The sequence below is a fragment of the Liolophura sinensis genome, chromosome 1 (genome assembly GCF_032854445.1).
Source record: "Liolophura sinensis isolate JHLJ2023 chromosome 1, CUHK_Ljap_v2, whole genome shotgun sequence".
Lineage (NCBI taxonomy): Eukaryota > Metazoa > Mollusca > Polyplacophora > Chitonida > Chitonidae > Liolophura > Liolophura sinensis.
The window spans coordinates 87845738-87861497 of NC_088295.1; the positions used below are offsets into that span (position 1 = coordinate 87845738).

General features: G+C 42.0%; 2 protein-coding genes across 2 annotated transcripts; one reads left to right on the forward strand and one right to left on the reverse strand.

The window, feature by feature from the left end:
* Positions 1 to 2732: 2732 nt before the first annotated feature.
* LOC135465149 (ice nucleation protein-like) lies at positions 2733 to 6494 on the reverse strand. The gene is made up of 7 exons (XM_064742586.1): positions 6431 to 6494; positions 4716 to 4886; positions 4414 to 4598; positions 4150 to 4297; positions 3911 to 4057; positions 3458 to 3649; positions 2733 to 3079 (listed from the first exon to the last, which is right to left on the reverse strand). Exons 1-7 carry the CDS (start codon positions 6492 to 6494, stop codon positions 2733 to 2735), a joined length of 1254 nt encoding a protein of 417 aa, XP_064598656.1.
* An 8000-nt stretch (positions 6495 to 14494) lies between these two features.
* Positions 14495 to 15652, forward strand: LOC135465165 (G-protein coupled receptor daf-37-like). Its single transcript, XM_064742587.1, has one exon. The coding sequence runs from the start codon at positions 14495 to 14497 to the stop codon at positions 15650 to 15652; it is 1158 nt and encodes a 385-aa protein (XP_064598657.1).
* Positions 15653 to 15760: the final 108 nt, after the last annotated feature.

The window sequence follows — 15760 nt, forward strand, 5'->3', positions numbered from 1 at the left end:
ATCATGCTATAGCATACGTACAATTAGGCTGACTGTCTAGAGCATTCCATAACATAGATACAGTTAGGCTGACTGTCTAGATCATGCTATAACATACGTACAATTAGGCTGACTGTCTATGTCATGCCATAACATACGTACAATTAGGCTGACTGTCTATGTCATGCCATAACATACGTACAATTAGGCTGACTGTCTATGTCATGCCATAACATACGTACAATTAGGCTGACTGTCTAGATCATGCTATAGCAAACGTACAATTAGGCTGTATATAAATATACTTATGTCAATATGTTTGTCATCAATTATTGTTGTTGGATCACTACATTGTTTAAACTGAACAGAGTGGTGTCTGGATTTGGATTAACCTGATATTTAAAATCTACCTCATTTATTAATTTGATTGAAATGTTATCTTATTATTTTTAAGGTTACATTACACGTTACAGGTAAAGTTACCCGGCTAATACAAAAATATATTGATGAATGTTGGAGGGCGACTCAGTATACATATCATTCACTCTAGCTAAATACAGAAGAGTTCATCGTTTATTATCTTTATTTGGCACAGTCCCAGCTTAGCATCTTCATTAACTACTATGGAACCTGCATGGAACTATATCTTCTCTCCTGCACGCTCTGTCCTTAAATGTACAGCTGTGCACAACGAAAACAGGTTTCCCGCGAACTTAAAATTCTGAATTCACATACCTTCATTTTGCAGGAAAATAAAGACCATAAATTCGCAGTTAACACAAATATAACAAACGCATCCACTAAGACATCATTCGAATTTCGGAAACCGCCATATTTGTATTACGTCTCTCCACTGCTAGGATTGACTCGGCTGCTCTTCCAAAAAATATGATCTCATCTTTTTCCCACTATAAAGAGTTAATATCAAGAAAAAAAACAAGCTGTCAGTCCCACAATCCTCTTGATTTCAAACCAGATCTGCATCTCTGAAAGCTGGGTAGAATGAAACATACAGGTCTCGAATCTAAGTGACAAGGAATGCCGTCACGAGCCAACGGCAAGCCGAGTGTTAAACAATGTGTTTACACCTAAAAATATGTTTACACTTAATAATGTGTTTACAATTCCGTATCACGATTTTACGTATCGATGCATGGAATTAAACCGCGATAATGTGACGTTTACAACGATGTTTAAATTCAAGTACTACCTACATTATTATTTCAATTTTTTTTCTTTTATTCAAAGATACGAGATCGGGAAACTGTTCTCTTGCCTTTAATGCGACTTGTTCCCCTCCCCAGATCAGAAGTCATTGTACACAATTAACTTAGTATGTCCGTTTCAAAGAATCCTTATCTCCTTTGAGAACCGTTTGTTCAGGATGGCAGCTCTATACATGGCGATTTGGAGGCTGACTGAAGAACATAAAAGAGACAAACAGGACGGGGAAACCTTACATTTCTCTCAGTACAGAACGGTTTTGAGACGGTGTGTTTTCAGAAGTTTCCACTGTGTGGCCATATAGTAATGTAATAATAACTGTTGTAGAATGGGCAGAACTTTTCCATTATGTGCACGTATGTAGTTTTTTACGGTGGAGAAACCAGAAAAAAACGATAACGTACTGAATTAAGCGAAAGCTGTGACGCAGTTAGACATCGACTGTTGTACATGAATTGGATATGATCCTGTAAACGTTTGAAAATTTTGTTAAATACCCTAAACTGACAAAACGGAACTGTGTTGTGTATAAGCGTTTATATTACATATTACTGTTTTTGTTTCATGTTATGTTTTTTGGGGGGAGGATACAAAACATTTCCATTCATTGATTCATGACAAAATATTGTCATGATTCCCTATTATATTATAAAAGGGAAAACAATGAATATAGTGTAGTAATGATGTTTCTGTGATGAAACAGAATAAAGTATTCACGAACTCAGTTGTTTTTGAAGGTACAGTTAGTAGGCCACGCCATTAGCTCTCTACATGATCGCGATCTGACCACACATTTCGCACAGACACACATTAGTTATGTAAACAAACTTCGTATCAGCATTAACACGCTAAGTTATAAATTCATCGGTTAAAATAATATATATCAAACCATTATTAAACCTATCACTTAATTTGCCCAATGAAAGTAATAACTGTGTCAGTGTGGACATGACGGAGAGACGCACAGTATTTTGTGTTCTCACTAGCAACCTTCTATATATAGGTCTACTCTCCATTTACTAGCCTTAAGCTCAGAACATTTTGTTAAATTTCTCCTACTTAAGCCATTCCATCTGTGACCAATAATCTAGAAAACACAATATTGTTACACAGCAAATTTTCCTGTGACCCATCCGGTGATTTTTTTATAAGTTATGCCAGATGTGTAATACAACCATACAGGATAAAAGACAGCGCAATCAAACCAGAGCAGTTACGGCAATGTGATACTTCGTGAACGGTCAGACGTATTACTGGTGAAATTCGGTCAGTTTAACTCAGGGTTTTATTTCAGCTGTTAATCTATAAACTTATGAAGTAGCAGGGCCTCCGTTGCTCAGTTGGGTAGCGCGCTAACGCAGCGTAATGACCTAGTAGCCTCTCACCAATGTGGTCGCTGTGAGTTCAATGGCCTATCAGCAACCAGCGGACGGTGCTGGGTTCCCCCGGGCTCTGCCTGGATTCCAGCCACCATAATGCTGGCCACTGTCGTAGAAGTGAAATATTCTTGAGTACGGCTAAAACACCACTCAAATAAATAAATATAAAGTTGCAATGTACTCCCCGCCCCGCAAAGGCTCATAACCCTCTATCGCCACAGGCTCATAACCCCCTATCGCCACAGGCTCATAATCCCCTATCACCACAGGCTCATAACCCCCTATCACCACAGGCTCATAACCCCCTATCACCACAGGCTCATAACCCCCTATCGCCACAGGCTCATAGCCGCCTATCACCACAGGCTCATAACCCCCTAACGCCACAGGCTCATAACCCCCTATTACCACAGGCTCATAACCGCCTATTGTCACAGGCTCATAACCCCCTATCGCCACAGGCTCATAACCCCCTATCGCCACAGGCTCATAACACCCTATCACCACAGGCTCATAACCCCCTATCACCACAGGCTCATAACCCCCTATCGCCACAGGCTCATAACCCCCTAGCACCACAGGCTCATAATCCCCTATCACAGGCTCATAACCCCCTATCACCACAGGCTCATAACCCCCTATCACCACAGGCTCATAACCCCCTATCACCACAGGCCCATAACCCCCTATCGTCACAGGCTCATAACCCCCTAGCACCACAGACTCATAACCCCCTATCACCACAGGCCCATAACCCCCTATCATCACAGGCTCATAGCCCCCTATCACCACAGGCCCATAACCCCCTATCACCACAGGCTCATAACCCCCTATCACCACAGGCTCATAACCCCCTATCACCACAGGCTCATAACCCCCTAGCACCACAGACTCATAACCCCCTATCACCACAGGCCCATAACCCCCTATCATCACAGGCTCATAGCCCCCTATCGCCACAGGCTCATAACCCCCTAGCACCACAGGCTCATAATCCCCTATCACAGGCTCATAACCCCCTATCACCACAGGCTCATAACCCCCTATCACCACAGGCTCATAACCCCCTATCACCACAGGCCCATAACCCCCTATCGTCACAGGCTCATAACCCCCTAGCACCACAGACTCATAACCCCCTATCACCACAGGCCCATAACCCCCTATCATCACAGGCTCATAGCCCCCTATCACCACAGGCCCATAACCCCCTATCACCACAGGCTCATAAACCCCTATCACCACAGGCTCATAACCCCCTATCACCACAGGCTCATAACCCCCTATCACCACAGGCTCATAACCGCCTATCACCACAGGCTCATAACCGCCTATCACCACAGGCTTATAATCCCCTATCACCACAGGCTCATAACCCCCTATCACCACAGGCTCATAACCGCCTATCATCACAGGCTCATAGCCCCCTATCACCACAGGCCCATAACCCCCTATCACCACAGGCTCATAACCCCCTAGCACCACAGGCTCATAACCGCCTATCACCACAGGCTTATAATCCCCTATCACCACAGGCTCATAACCCCTATCGCCACAGGCTCATAACCCCCTATCGCCACAGGCTCATAACCCCCTATCACCACAGGCTCATAACCCCCTATCGTCACAGGCTCATGACCCCCTATCGCCACAGGCTCATAGCCCCCTATCACCACAGGCTCATAACCCCCTATCACCACAGGCTCATAACCCCCCTATCACCACAGGCTCATAACCGCCTATCACCACAGGCTCATAACCGCCTATCACCACAGGCTCATAACCCCCTATCACCACAGGCTCATAACCCCCTATCATAACCCCTTATCACCACAGGCTCATAACCCCCTATCACCACAGGCTCATAACCCCCTATCACCACAGGCTCATAACCCCCTATCACCACAGGCTCATAACCCCCTAGTACCACAGGCTCATAGCCCCCTAGCACCACAGGCTCATAACCCCCTATCACCACAGGCTCATAACCCCCTATCACCACAGGCTCATAACCCCCTATCACCACAGGCTCATAACCCCCTATCACCACAGGCTCATAACCCCCTATCACCACAGGCTCATAACCCCCTATCACCACAGGCTCATAACCCCCTATCACCACAGGCTCATAACCCCCTATCACCACAGGCTTATAATCCCCTATCACCACAGGCTCATAACCCCCTATCACCACAAGCTCATAGCCCCCTATCACCACAGGCTCATAACCCCCTATCACCACAGGCTCATAACCCCCTATCACCACAGGTCCATAACCCTCTATCACCACAGGCTCATAACCCCCTATCACCACAGGCAAAGCACATCACCGTTCATGGCACTACTTGTTACTGTTGTATAATGATGTGCCAAGGAATGAATCGGATCCGAAGGTAGTCCTATACGCATTTGCTTCACACACAAGTAAATACACATTTACAAGGAACGAGCAATAATTGATTGGAAATCTCCGGCCGGAAGTACGCGAGTCGCAGTGCCATAAGCTGTCGATTGAGTAGGTTTCTGGACACTTTCATATGTAAAGTAAAGCAAGGTTGATTACGAAGTCCTACGGTTACATGTGCATGAAACAACACCGGAAACTGCCTAAATTGACAAACAGTATTTACAGGTGGATTCCAATAGCCAAAATCGCGATTTTCATCAGTATCATCACATCTGAGCACGAAATGAAATTATGAAAACAGATAATTTACAAAATTATAATGGCACCCACTTTACAAAACTAGCTCAGTCACACTTTCAGGACTAACCAGTTTAAACCCGTCTCTAATTGGTGTACCGTAAATATTGTTAATATTACAAAATGGAAATGTTCTACGTGACAAGATTTCACTTTTCACCACGGTTAGCATGCAAAACCGTATATTACTATCACTCTACATTATTGTGTGGGAAGGCCTGCCACCAACCAGCGGATGGTCGTGGGGTTCCCCCGGGTACTGCCCGGTTTCCTCCCACCATAATGGTGGTCGTCGTCGTATAAGTGAAATATTCTTGGGAACGACGTAAGACACCAATCAAATAAATAAATAAATAAATACATAAAAAGTATTGTAAGTTATATAAAATGCTCTACATCACTACGATCTCCAATTTACCTGCGCGGGATTTCCATGTCCGATCAGCCTAATGTTCGAGGGTCAAGTGCCCGCGAAGCCCGTGCAATCCCCGATTGGACTGACCACAACTACGACCAACAAATCAACGGCCACCACTTGACCAGTTCAACTGCTTGAACAGTTCAACTGCTTGACCAGTTCTGATCAAACTCCTCGCAGGTCCATGAAATCAAAATTATCCCTTTCAATTTACACGGTCACATGAATGGAGGTTATACTAAAATCCAGGAATACGTCTGAGATTGGTGCGAGCAAGCGACCTCATTCACGAAGGGCAGATGATATACAACGATAGAAAGTAACACTTTAGAGAAATGAGCCAGTGATAGCCTAAATATTGATAATTTTAAGCTAAGTATGAGAAGTACAGAATCACAGGCCGTCAACGGGTAAATCACAATCCCATGTCGTGTTTTAAAGAGCAGTTTATTCCTAGTTATATATTGAATAAGTGGGGGATTGCTTCCTCCAAATCAGTCTATCACATTGACAAATTGGACATGTAGTATAACGTCTGGACCGAGCCTGCGATGTACGTGGGCTAATAATTATTCCTTTATTTATTTGATTGGTGTTTCACGTCTTACGGTATTCAAGAATATTTCAGTTATACCGCGTGGGCTAGCATAATGGTGGGAAAACCCGACTAGAGTGTTAGGGTAACCCACGACCATCGGAAGGTTGCTGCAAGACCTTCCCTCGTACGGTCGGATAGGCTGGCAACATGAGCTGGACTTCCTGGTTCCTGGTCCTTGTGCGGCACAAGCATACTAACCACTAGGCCGATAAAGGCCCACTAAGGCAGAATTGACGTTGAATAGATGGGCTTTGCATGTATGGTGTGAAACTAGATTTTGGCTTGACTAAAAGGTTTACCACGTAGACATTTACAGTGCGATCAAGGTCTGGACGCAGTTTCTGGTAATGACTGTACGCGAATATCTAACCTTTTAACATGGCTTCAATAATACAAAACTCTCTGAGATTTAATCATCAGTGTACCGAACGCAGACTGTGTTTAAGCCAGATTTCATTGCAGAAAATCCTTTGGTGGAAATCATTTAAAATCCTGAGGGAGGATGAGCAGGCAACGATAATGCCACGTTGACCATGGATCAATTCCTGTATCAGTGTAGCTCACTTGATGGTTTTAATTGGTGTCATTATTACTGAGAACCGGTGATCAAAACATAGTTAAAATATCTTCAAAAATAAGACAGCCAATTGTAGTATGTTTTTTCCAATTATAATATGTTATGATCTGAAGGCCATGCTCTCTTGAAAGCTTAGTCACAAGTGATCGCAAATGCCATGCGCTGCGACCCTATTGCTCTCTGTGTCGATATTGCGTCAATAGAAAGTGGACTTTTGCAGTGTTTTGCGTCGTGCGTCATACACAAAGCAGCAAATCAGAAATATCCGGTGACCCGCACCCAAGCGATATAAGGCCATCCCAGACTCGGGGGTATCACAGAAAGTTGTCCGCGCTAACGGTTGCCTGAAGCTCGTATAGCCCCTGGAGAACGACAGGTAAGTCAGACACTATAGACAATATTATACAACATACTCAAGGAATACTGTTTCAAAAGTTAACTGTACTGAAGTCTGTAAGTTCATGCAAATTTCCTCTTTCCAACTCAGATTGTATAAACGTTGAAGGCGTTTGAAGTCCGGGGTCATCGTCTGATAGTAAAAATTTAATTATTTCGGGAACTATGCAGATTTCCTCTTTCCAACTCAGATTGTAGAAACGTTGAAGGCGTTTGAAGCCCGAGGTCATCGTCTGATAGTAAAAATGTAATTATTTCGGGAACTATGCAGATTTCCTCTTTCCAACTCAGATTGTATAAACGTTGAAGGCGTTTGAAGTCCGGGGTCATCGTCTGATAGTAAAAATTTAATTATTTCGGGAACTATGCAGATTTCCTCTTTCCAACTCAGATTGTAGAAACGTTGAAGGCGTTTGAAGCCCGAGGTCATCGTCTGATAGTAAAAATGTAATTATTTCGGGAACTATGCAGATTTCCTCTTTCCAACTCAGATTGTAGAAACGTTGAAGGCGTTTGAAGTCCGGGGTCATCGTCTGATAGTAAAAATTTAATTATTTCGGGAACTATGAAGTCCACTTGAAAATGAAATTTTCTCCATGATACTGAGATTAAACGCGCCAAACTCCAGCCATGAGTATTGAAGAACTGTCAACAAGACTTTCTGTAAGAACCAGTGACAAGCGACAACTATTCTAAAGTGTAGTCCTGGTTAGCTAATGAAGATCTATTTTCAAAGAAATATCCACCCATACATTAAAAGTGGTGCGAAACACATGGCTTTTCAGGCGGTAATAACACTCTTTGTAGAGCAAATCAATCCCTTCAGTAACAGAAGCTGGTGATAAATGTAGCAGCAAGCTCTTTTATGGCCGTCTAATTCACAGGAGATTTTGGTAACTTTAATGAGAAATGTCTGAACTCCGAAATTAAGAGAGCTAGTCAATTTTCACCAGCATCTGTAGAGAGTTATACCACTGGAAACTAAAGAGGCAGGTCAAGTCCGATTATAGCAGAGCCGAAGAGCTCTGGTACACCAATATAGTGTCTAGTAGATACATGTTCACAGACATGTGGTGGGATTTGAGACTTTATTGCCGGTTCCATTCTGTCGACAAGAATGTCCGATTTCATTACACACTGCATTATCTCTCCAAAAGCAAACTAAAATTACGATTGAGTAGATGGAGAATTGTCCAATCATCTTTCATAAAATCAAAATGTCTTGGAAAAGAAGGTAGTATATGCAAGAAATTTGCTAATTGTAAAGTTGCAGACATTGTAGTGTTCGGCTGTTTAACAAGAAATTCAGTCCTTTACAAACCATGTTTTGAATTTTGAATCCATGTGCTAAATCAGCAGGTGGAGAGAATAAAGATACAATAGCCAGAAACTGTACGCTAGGTCAGGAAACCCTGGCCTATTTTATCGACTCAACTTCGCCATTCACGTTGTTGAGCCCAGCGGATTTAGTTAGTCGTTAAGTGACGCTACAACTATAAACATCGGGACAGAGTTGGTGAGAGAAAGCGCTTTCCTATCAAATCTTTGGCTGATTTATGCTTACAAATACTCCACAGCTTAATGTATACCAAAAACATTGCATCGACCAAAAATAATTCAGTGCCGTTACCAACGTTATTGTGACATCTACAAGACAGTGGGTGAACCAAAGTTACGTCAGTGCCATCACTAATGTCGAAGTTACACTGACGTAAACCGCCTTGTGTGTGAAACATTCAACACAATGGATCAAATGAAATTATTTAAGTGACGTTTAACAACCTCATTTATGACGCACACAAAACAGTTTATCAACCAAAGTTACATCAGTGACTTTATCACCTTACATATGGCACTTATAAAACAAAGGTTCAACCAAAATTACAGTGGCGACACAGCCTTATCTATGGTGTGTTAAAAATAGAGATCGCCCAACGTTACGGTGACGTCGTCCGCTTATTTATACGACTCACTAAGCAAAGGATTAACTAAAGTTACGGTGACGATACCATCTTAGTCATGCCATGTTCAAAACAACAGATATAACATAGTTAAAGTGAAGAAGCCGCATGATATATGCCCTGTGCGAAACAACCAATACACCGAAGCTGTATCAAGGTAGCTACATTATATATGCCTTGTGCTAAATGACAGATACACCGAAGCTGTATCAAGGTAGCTATATTATATATGCCTTGTGGTAAATGACAGATACACCGAAGCTGTATCAAAGCAGCTACATTATATATGCCTAGTGCTAAATGACAGATACACCGAAGCTGTATCAAGGTAGCTGCGTTATATATGCCTCGTACAAAACAACCGATACACAAAAGTTGTATGAAGGTAGTGGCATTATATACGCCCCGTGCAAAACAACCAATACACAGAAGTTTTATCAAGGCAGCTGCATTATATACGCTCTGTGCAAAACAACCGATACACCGAAGTTGTATGAAGGTAGTGGCATTAAATACGCCCGGTGCAAAACAACCAATACACCCAAGTTGTATCAAGGTATTGGCATTATATATGCCCCGGGCTAAGTGACACATACACAGAAGCTGTATTAAGGCAGCTGCACTTTTATATGCCTTGTGCTAAATGACCAATACGGTTGCTGTGAGTTCATGTCCAGCTCATCCTGGCTTCCTCTCCGGCCATACGGGGGAAGGTCTGTCAGCAACTTGCGGATGGTCGTGGGTTTTCCTCGGGCTCTGCCGGGTATCCTCTCACCATAATGCTGGCCCCTGTCGTTTAAGTGAAATTTTCTTGAGTACAACGCAAAACACCGATCAAATAAATAAATAAATAAATAAATAAATAAATAAATGACCAATGTGAGAAAGTTGAGGTAGTAGTTTTTCTATCACCCTCGGTACATTGTGTAATATTTATAACCTTGTCTTGCATGAGTAGCTCGGAGCCTATTCAGATTCGGCGAATAAAAGCAAGAATAGCGAGAGCGTCGGGGGTGATAACCGGGAAAGTTTATTACGCACAATCAGGGCTGTTACTGAACACTTCTTAATGTTCTGTGTAACTGATTTATTAGCAAGTGTCACTTTAGCCGGAAGCCTTGTCTTGTTATGACACAGTTAAGTTTACATCTCCATTAGCGTGAAGCGCCAGTTAATTACCTCTACATATTCATATTGGAGGCTTGAATAACGATAACTGACCCAGAATAGAGCAGCAAGAAGCGCAAGATACAGTGTAATTCTTAACTATTGTCTGATTTTGACGTAATCCCACTTATTAAGCCTGTACAAGTTCGCATGAAGCAGACCTTACCTGTGAATCTGATCTAGTTCTTTGATGGTATCTTTTTAATCCACATTAACCAGCTAGGATCATACATCTCCATTAGGTCAAATCAAATTATAAAATGATGATGTATTCACTGACTACAGTCCATGTACATTTGCCCTTTGTCGAGGAATTTAATGGACGTGACGTGGAGTTATTATCCTAATATAACGCTTTAGGATAATAAAAAATCGTTTGATTGAATATCTTGACATTCCAGTTCACGTGTTAAAATCCTTACTTTTTTTATCGGTGTTTAACTTCGTTTTCAAAAATTACTTCGATCTTTTTGAGGCTGGACAACACAGCCTTACTTGAGCGCCAAACACGACGCCTGAACCATTTACTATAATCTGACAATTAGGTTGGGAAGCGAAGAAGCTTATTCAAATTCTCTACTGTTCACCTAAAATCATTTCTAGTTGAAGTCATACTATAACTGTAAATTCAATATGAAAATCCCACTTAAAAAGTCAAGATTGTCAACTGACTCTAAATATGAAAATACAGTGAACGTCATGTTTCATACGTCCTTTAAGTTATGATATATTTTTAACTCCCAATTGCACAAGGTTAAATATATGGGTTTCAGATAATGTCCATGTTTAGCACATGATGTCTGCACGGCTGAAAATGTCGAAAAAAAGAGAACCCTTTGAGTCATCGATTTCAGTACGATGGGGTATAACAGTGTTATATATTGTTTCCACTGATATCATCACCCTGATTTAACTATCCCGGCTTAGTTGGGAGAATGCTAGTTGAGTCCCAGCATACCACAGTCACCAGTTCCACTGTAGAGCAGCTTGCTGATCAGTACTGACAGAAAGCTGTTGTTAAAGTTTTATACTGGTGTACACCAAAACACGGTTATGATACACCTTCAGCTGAAGGTTCACCATGACACACCTAATAAGCACACACTAACATGCGCACAAAATGAAACCAGACACCTTCATGAAAAAATTCTCTTTGGTTCTAAAGAAACATACTGAGGAAATCACACAACAAGCCGTAAATTGGGCAATAATTACGAGGTGAAATCAGGCGACGATCTACTCGGATTGTTATCGTAATGGACTGTCATGTACATCACATCGGTCATCAGTGTTCTGCAGGCCACTTCATGCCTACCTGTCACTGCCGTACTGGGCCATTCACTACATCAATGGCAAGACCATTCCTAGCAACTTAATTGGCCTTCTCCGTATATCTGGGGTTCACTTTTAGACGATTCTTCATCGACAAATGCTTTGTAGCAGCAACCGCTGTGTTACAAAAGGTTATTGAATGTGGGCGATTGCGTATGAATAAACAGCTAGAGCTTGGAGAAATCAAGTCAGTCTGATAGCAATTCCTAATTAACTGCTATGAACTTGTATTTTGATTTGAACTTAGTAACGTGTACCATACGCCTCCTTAAGGAACTTCGTAGTCTGTCGAAGAACGTTTGTCTGTCAAATTCACGAACATTAACGCGACAGTTTGTTTATCAAGCTGTGGAGTCCACTCTCGGATACAGGAAACCGGATATTGTAAAATCAGTACAAGGTCCAACGTCTGATGTATTACCACGGTTTTTACCTCCTTTTTTCTAGGCAGTTTAGCTTGGTGTGTGCTACAAGCTCATCTTGTACAATACATGTTGATACATTCTATAACGAAATAAATTAATTAACTTGAAATGAAAAGTCTTCAACTGAATTTCCTCAGCAAAGAAGAAGAAAACACAAAACCACTGTGTTAAAGGAGATTGCCTTTTCTAACTTTAACTGATTTAACAGATTCTTTAATGCCCTCTTTAATCCGTCAAATTTGCAATTACTGCTTCCAGTTAAGCTGTGAGTCAATAACAAACTTTTTATGGGTATTTTGTTGTTAAAAATAAATTATAACTGGACGTTATTTTGAAGTTTTTATGGGTATTTTGTTGTTAAGAATAGATTATAACTGGACGTTTTTTTGAAGCTTTTATGGGTATTTTGTTGTTAAGAATAGATTATGACTGAGCGCTATTTTGAAGTTTGGAAATTAAATTGTATGATGTTAAGTTAGAGCATAAATCATGTTATTTATAACTTTGTTTTTGATTATTGTCCAACGCCATACTCAAGAATTGCTCCCTCATAGCAAGGTGGTCAGTTTTAGGGGTGGATCGTATCGGAATACCTGCAATAAACAATGGACCATCGGCATGTTACTGACAATCTTTCTCACGAGTGATGTGAAAACTTACTCACCATATGGATGAAAGACAAACAAGTCTTTAACGAACGTAAGACTAAGCAAATGGTCCCATGAGTGGCGATGACTTCTATTTATCCCCATGCAAGGATCTCACGAACAGTAGGGAGAATCTAGAAATATGCTGTGAAAGACCGAGCCTGAGCCACTTTTATCACTGAGCCGCGTCTCTGACGTCCGTGCGAGAGTGTTGATATTGTATGGTGGAAGTTAAAGGTGTTATAAAATATATCACTCAAAATATGTTTTACCAGTCATGCTTCAGTGACGGCAGCACTTTGGATGCATGGACTCGCCCTGCCACAAGAAGACACAGTAAATGCATACTCACCCAGGGTCGTCATACAACTGAAAAATTGTTGAGTACGATGTTAAACCCCAGGCATTCATTAATTCATCGATTCATTCATTCATTCCAATAAAGTTTTGGCATTGACATTGCCATTATGTCCAGAGGGTGACGTTGGGCGTGTGAGAAATGACGTATAAAACTGCACCGTTATCAGGCATTAAGTGGCCTTACACAGCCTAGAGATATGAATTAACCTTTCTTTAAAACTACCACAAAACAAAGGCGCAACCTTACATATCCTCTTGATGCCAGTCTGAATCACTGAGCCCAACTTCTAAGAACATGGAATGGAGCTCCGCTGTGAAAAGCTTTTTTCGAAGTCAACAGAAACTGGGTGTGTAACATAGCAGCACAGCCCTGGGTTAAAATGAGAAGTTCTTAGCATAAAGTTTCTTCTTACAACAGGGATTACAAAAACTTTGTTAAGAGAAAAATCAACAATACATAGTTTATGCCATGAATTTCAAGTTCACCACATAGGGTACTAATGTTGAAACACCAGATAGTCATATGTATGTCAGACTTGGCCACATGTTTTCTATTATTATCTTGACCTGGCAGTTTCAATCGCTCTCTCGAACAGCTACAGATTCGATTTGTACAAACAGATCCAAGGCCTAATACTTCTATGAAATGACGAAACCCAAACTTCACTTAACCGGCAAGATTCAGGTATTATTTTGATATTTTATTAATTGCATAGATGAATGTCAAAGCCAGGATCCATTCACTGATTAGGGTCGAGTCACAGAGTATTACATAAACTGTCACCGATCGTTTTTAATTTATTTATTTCTTAATGGATTGGTGCTTAACGTCATACCTAAGAGTTATTTACTTATCCGGTGGCGCTCAGTTTCATGGACGGAGGAAACTGGAGTGCCCGGTGTAAACCACTTAGCTTTGGTAAATTTCAGACATGCTTCCCCACAGAGATACAGGTATGCACACAGTTTTCGTGGGAGACAAATTCTCTCTGACCTATGTTAGACAACGGAAACGATCACATGAGCGTCATCAGAAAGGATAAGCAAAAGGCTACACACGAGCTTCCACCGCTCTTTGTAACCTAAGCCCCTACAAGTAGTGAGAGCCTGAAACCTACCAATTCCCTGCCCAGGACCGGCTTTGAACCCTCACCTCGTGTGCCCTAGAGATTAAATGACGAAAGCCTTTAATCAGACCACGTCCCGCTCTCTCTGATGTTTCTTTAGCGTAATACAGAGTAATATGATTGAGAATTTGTGTTTATGCAGTGATGCTATTTTATTCATGTTTCAGGGTTAACACAGAGTCGGACCAATAACCATAATAATGGATAACAACACGGGTTCCTGGTGGACCAATATGTCTGAAGAGATAAGCAATTTCACGGAAACTCCTGTCAGTAACGTTAGTGGTCCCAAGTTCCCTATGTACTTGCTCAATCAGTACGGAATCTACGTTGCGGGAATGAACCTGATGAATTTACAGGGTTTCCTCTGCTGCGCCATCGGCTTACCCAGCAATCTAGCCAGTTTTGTCACCTTAATGAAAATGAAACCGATGACATCCTCCATCTTTTTACTTACTGTCCTGGCCGTAGTTGACTTTACGGCGCTCTTCTATCAACAGCTGTTCTCAATTCTGATCCTGAATTTCGAATACAGGGTGTTAGAAATTGGTTGTAAGTTCTACTTCTACATAGGCACCATTTTGGTGCAATACTCAATATGGCTCATGGTGGCCCTAACCGTGGAGCGATTCATCGCAGTCTGGTTTCCGTTGAAAGTGGCGAACCTCTGCACGGTAAGACGGGCTAAGATCACAGTTAGTTGCATGCTGCTTGGCCTGGCATTGTTTAACATACCCTATTGCATGGCCTCTTCCGAACGCCAACAACTCACCGGTCGGTGGATATGTGGAATACACGAAGACTTCGAGGCCTTCCTCGTCACATGGTCCTGGGTGGACTCCGCTGTTTACCTGTTCCTGCCCTGGCCTACTCTACTCTTCTGTAACGTCATGATTATCGTTGGACTGCGGAGTTCCGCGCGCAAGAAAGAGCGCATGACAAACAGCACAAATCAAACAGCGGAGTCGAAGCGCCAGCAACAAAGTGTCACTGTTATGTTGATCGTAGCATCTGTCACATGTTTCGTCTTACTCACCCCAAACGCCATCTTTTTCATATACCAGCGCTACTGGGATTTTCAGTCCGATGCGTACCAGTACGCCTCTTACGTCTTTGTGAATTCGTTTATATACTTTTTGTCCAATTTTAACCATGCCATCAACTTCTTTTTATACGTGGTGAGCGGCCGACGCTTCCGTCGTGTGTTCATTGCGCTGATCACGTGCCGGAGCACTGAGGAGGGGGTTCGTGGCAAGACTTCGGGTGTCACTGCCGTGTCCTCGGTTTCCTCAAACTGGAAACCCACTAAAGGTGTGGACAATGGTGGGTACAAAAAAGACGAGGAAAACAACATATAACATCTGGAAACCCATCAACGGTGTGATGTTGATCACACAGGAAGAAAAAGACAACATTAACAACTGAAAACTCACTAGTTAATGATGTGGTGGATAAACAAAGGAATC

Excerpts from the sequence above, each read along its gene's own strand:
- LOC135465149 (XM_064742586.1), bottom strand. The coding sequence starts at position 6,494 with ATGCTTGTGCCGCACAAGGACCAGGAACCAGGAAGTCCAGCTCATGTT. Across the intron at positions 3,650-3,910 it reads TAAGCCTGTGGTGATAGGCG|GGGGTTATGAGCCTGTGGTG; the intron begins GTTATGAGCCTG and ends CTGTGGTGATAG. Across the intron at positions 3,080-3,457 it reads TGAGTCTGTGGTGCTAGGGG|GGTGTTATGAGCCTGTGGCG; the intron begins GTTATGAGCCTG and ends CTGTGGTGATAG.
- LOC135465165 (XM_064742587.1), top strand. The coding sequence starts at position 14,495 with ATGGATAACAACACGGGTTCCTGGTGGACCAATATGTCTGAAGAGATA.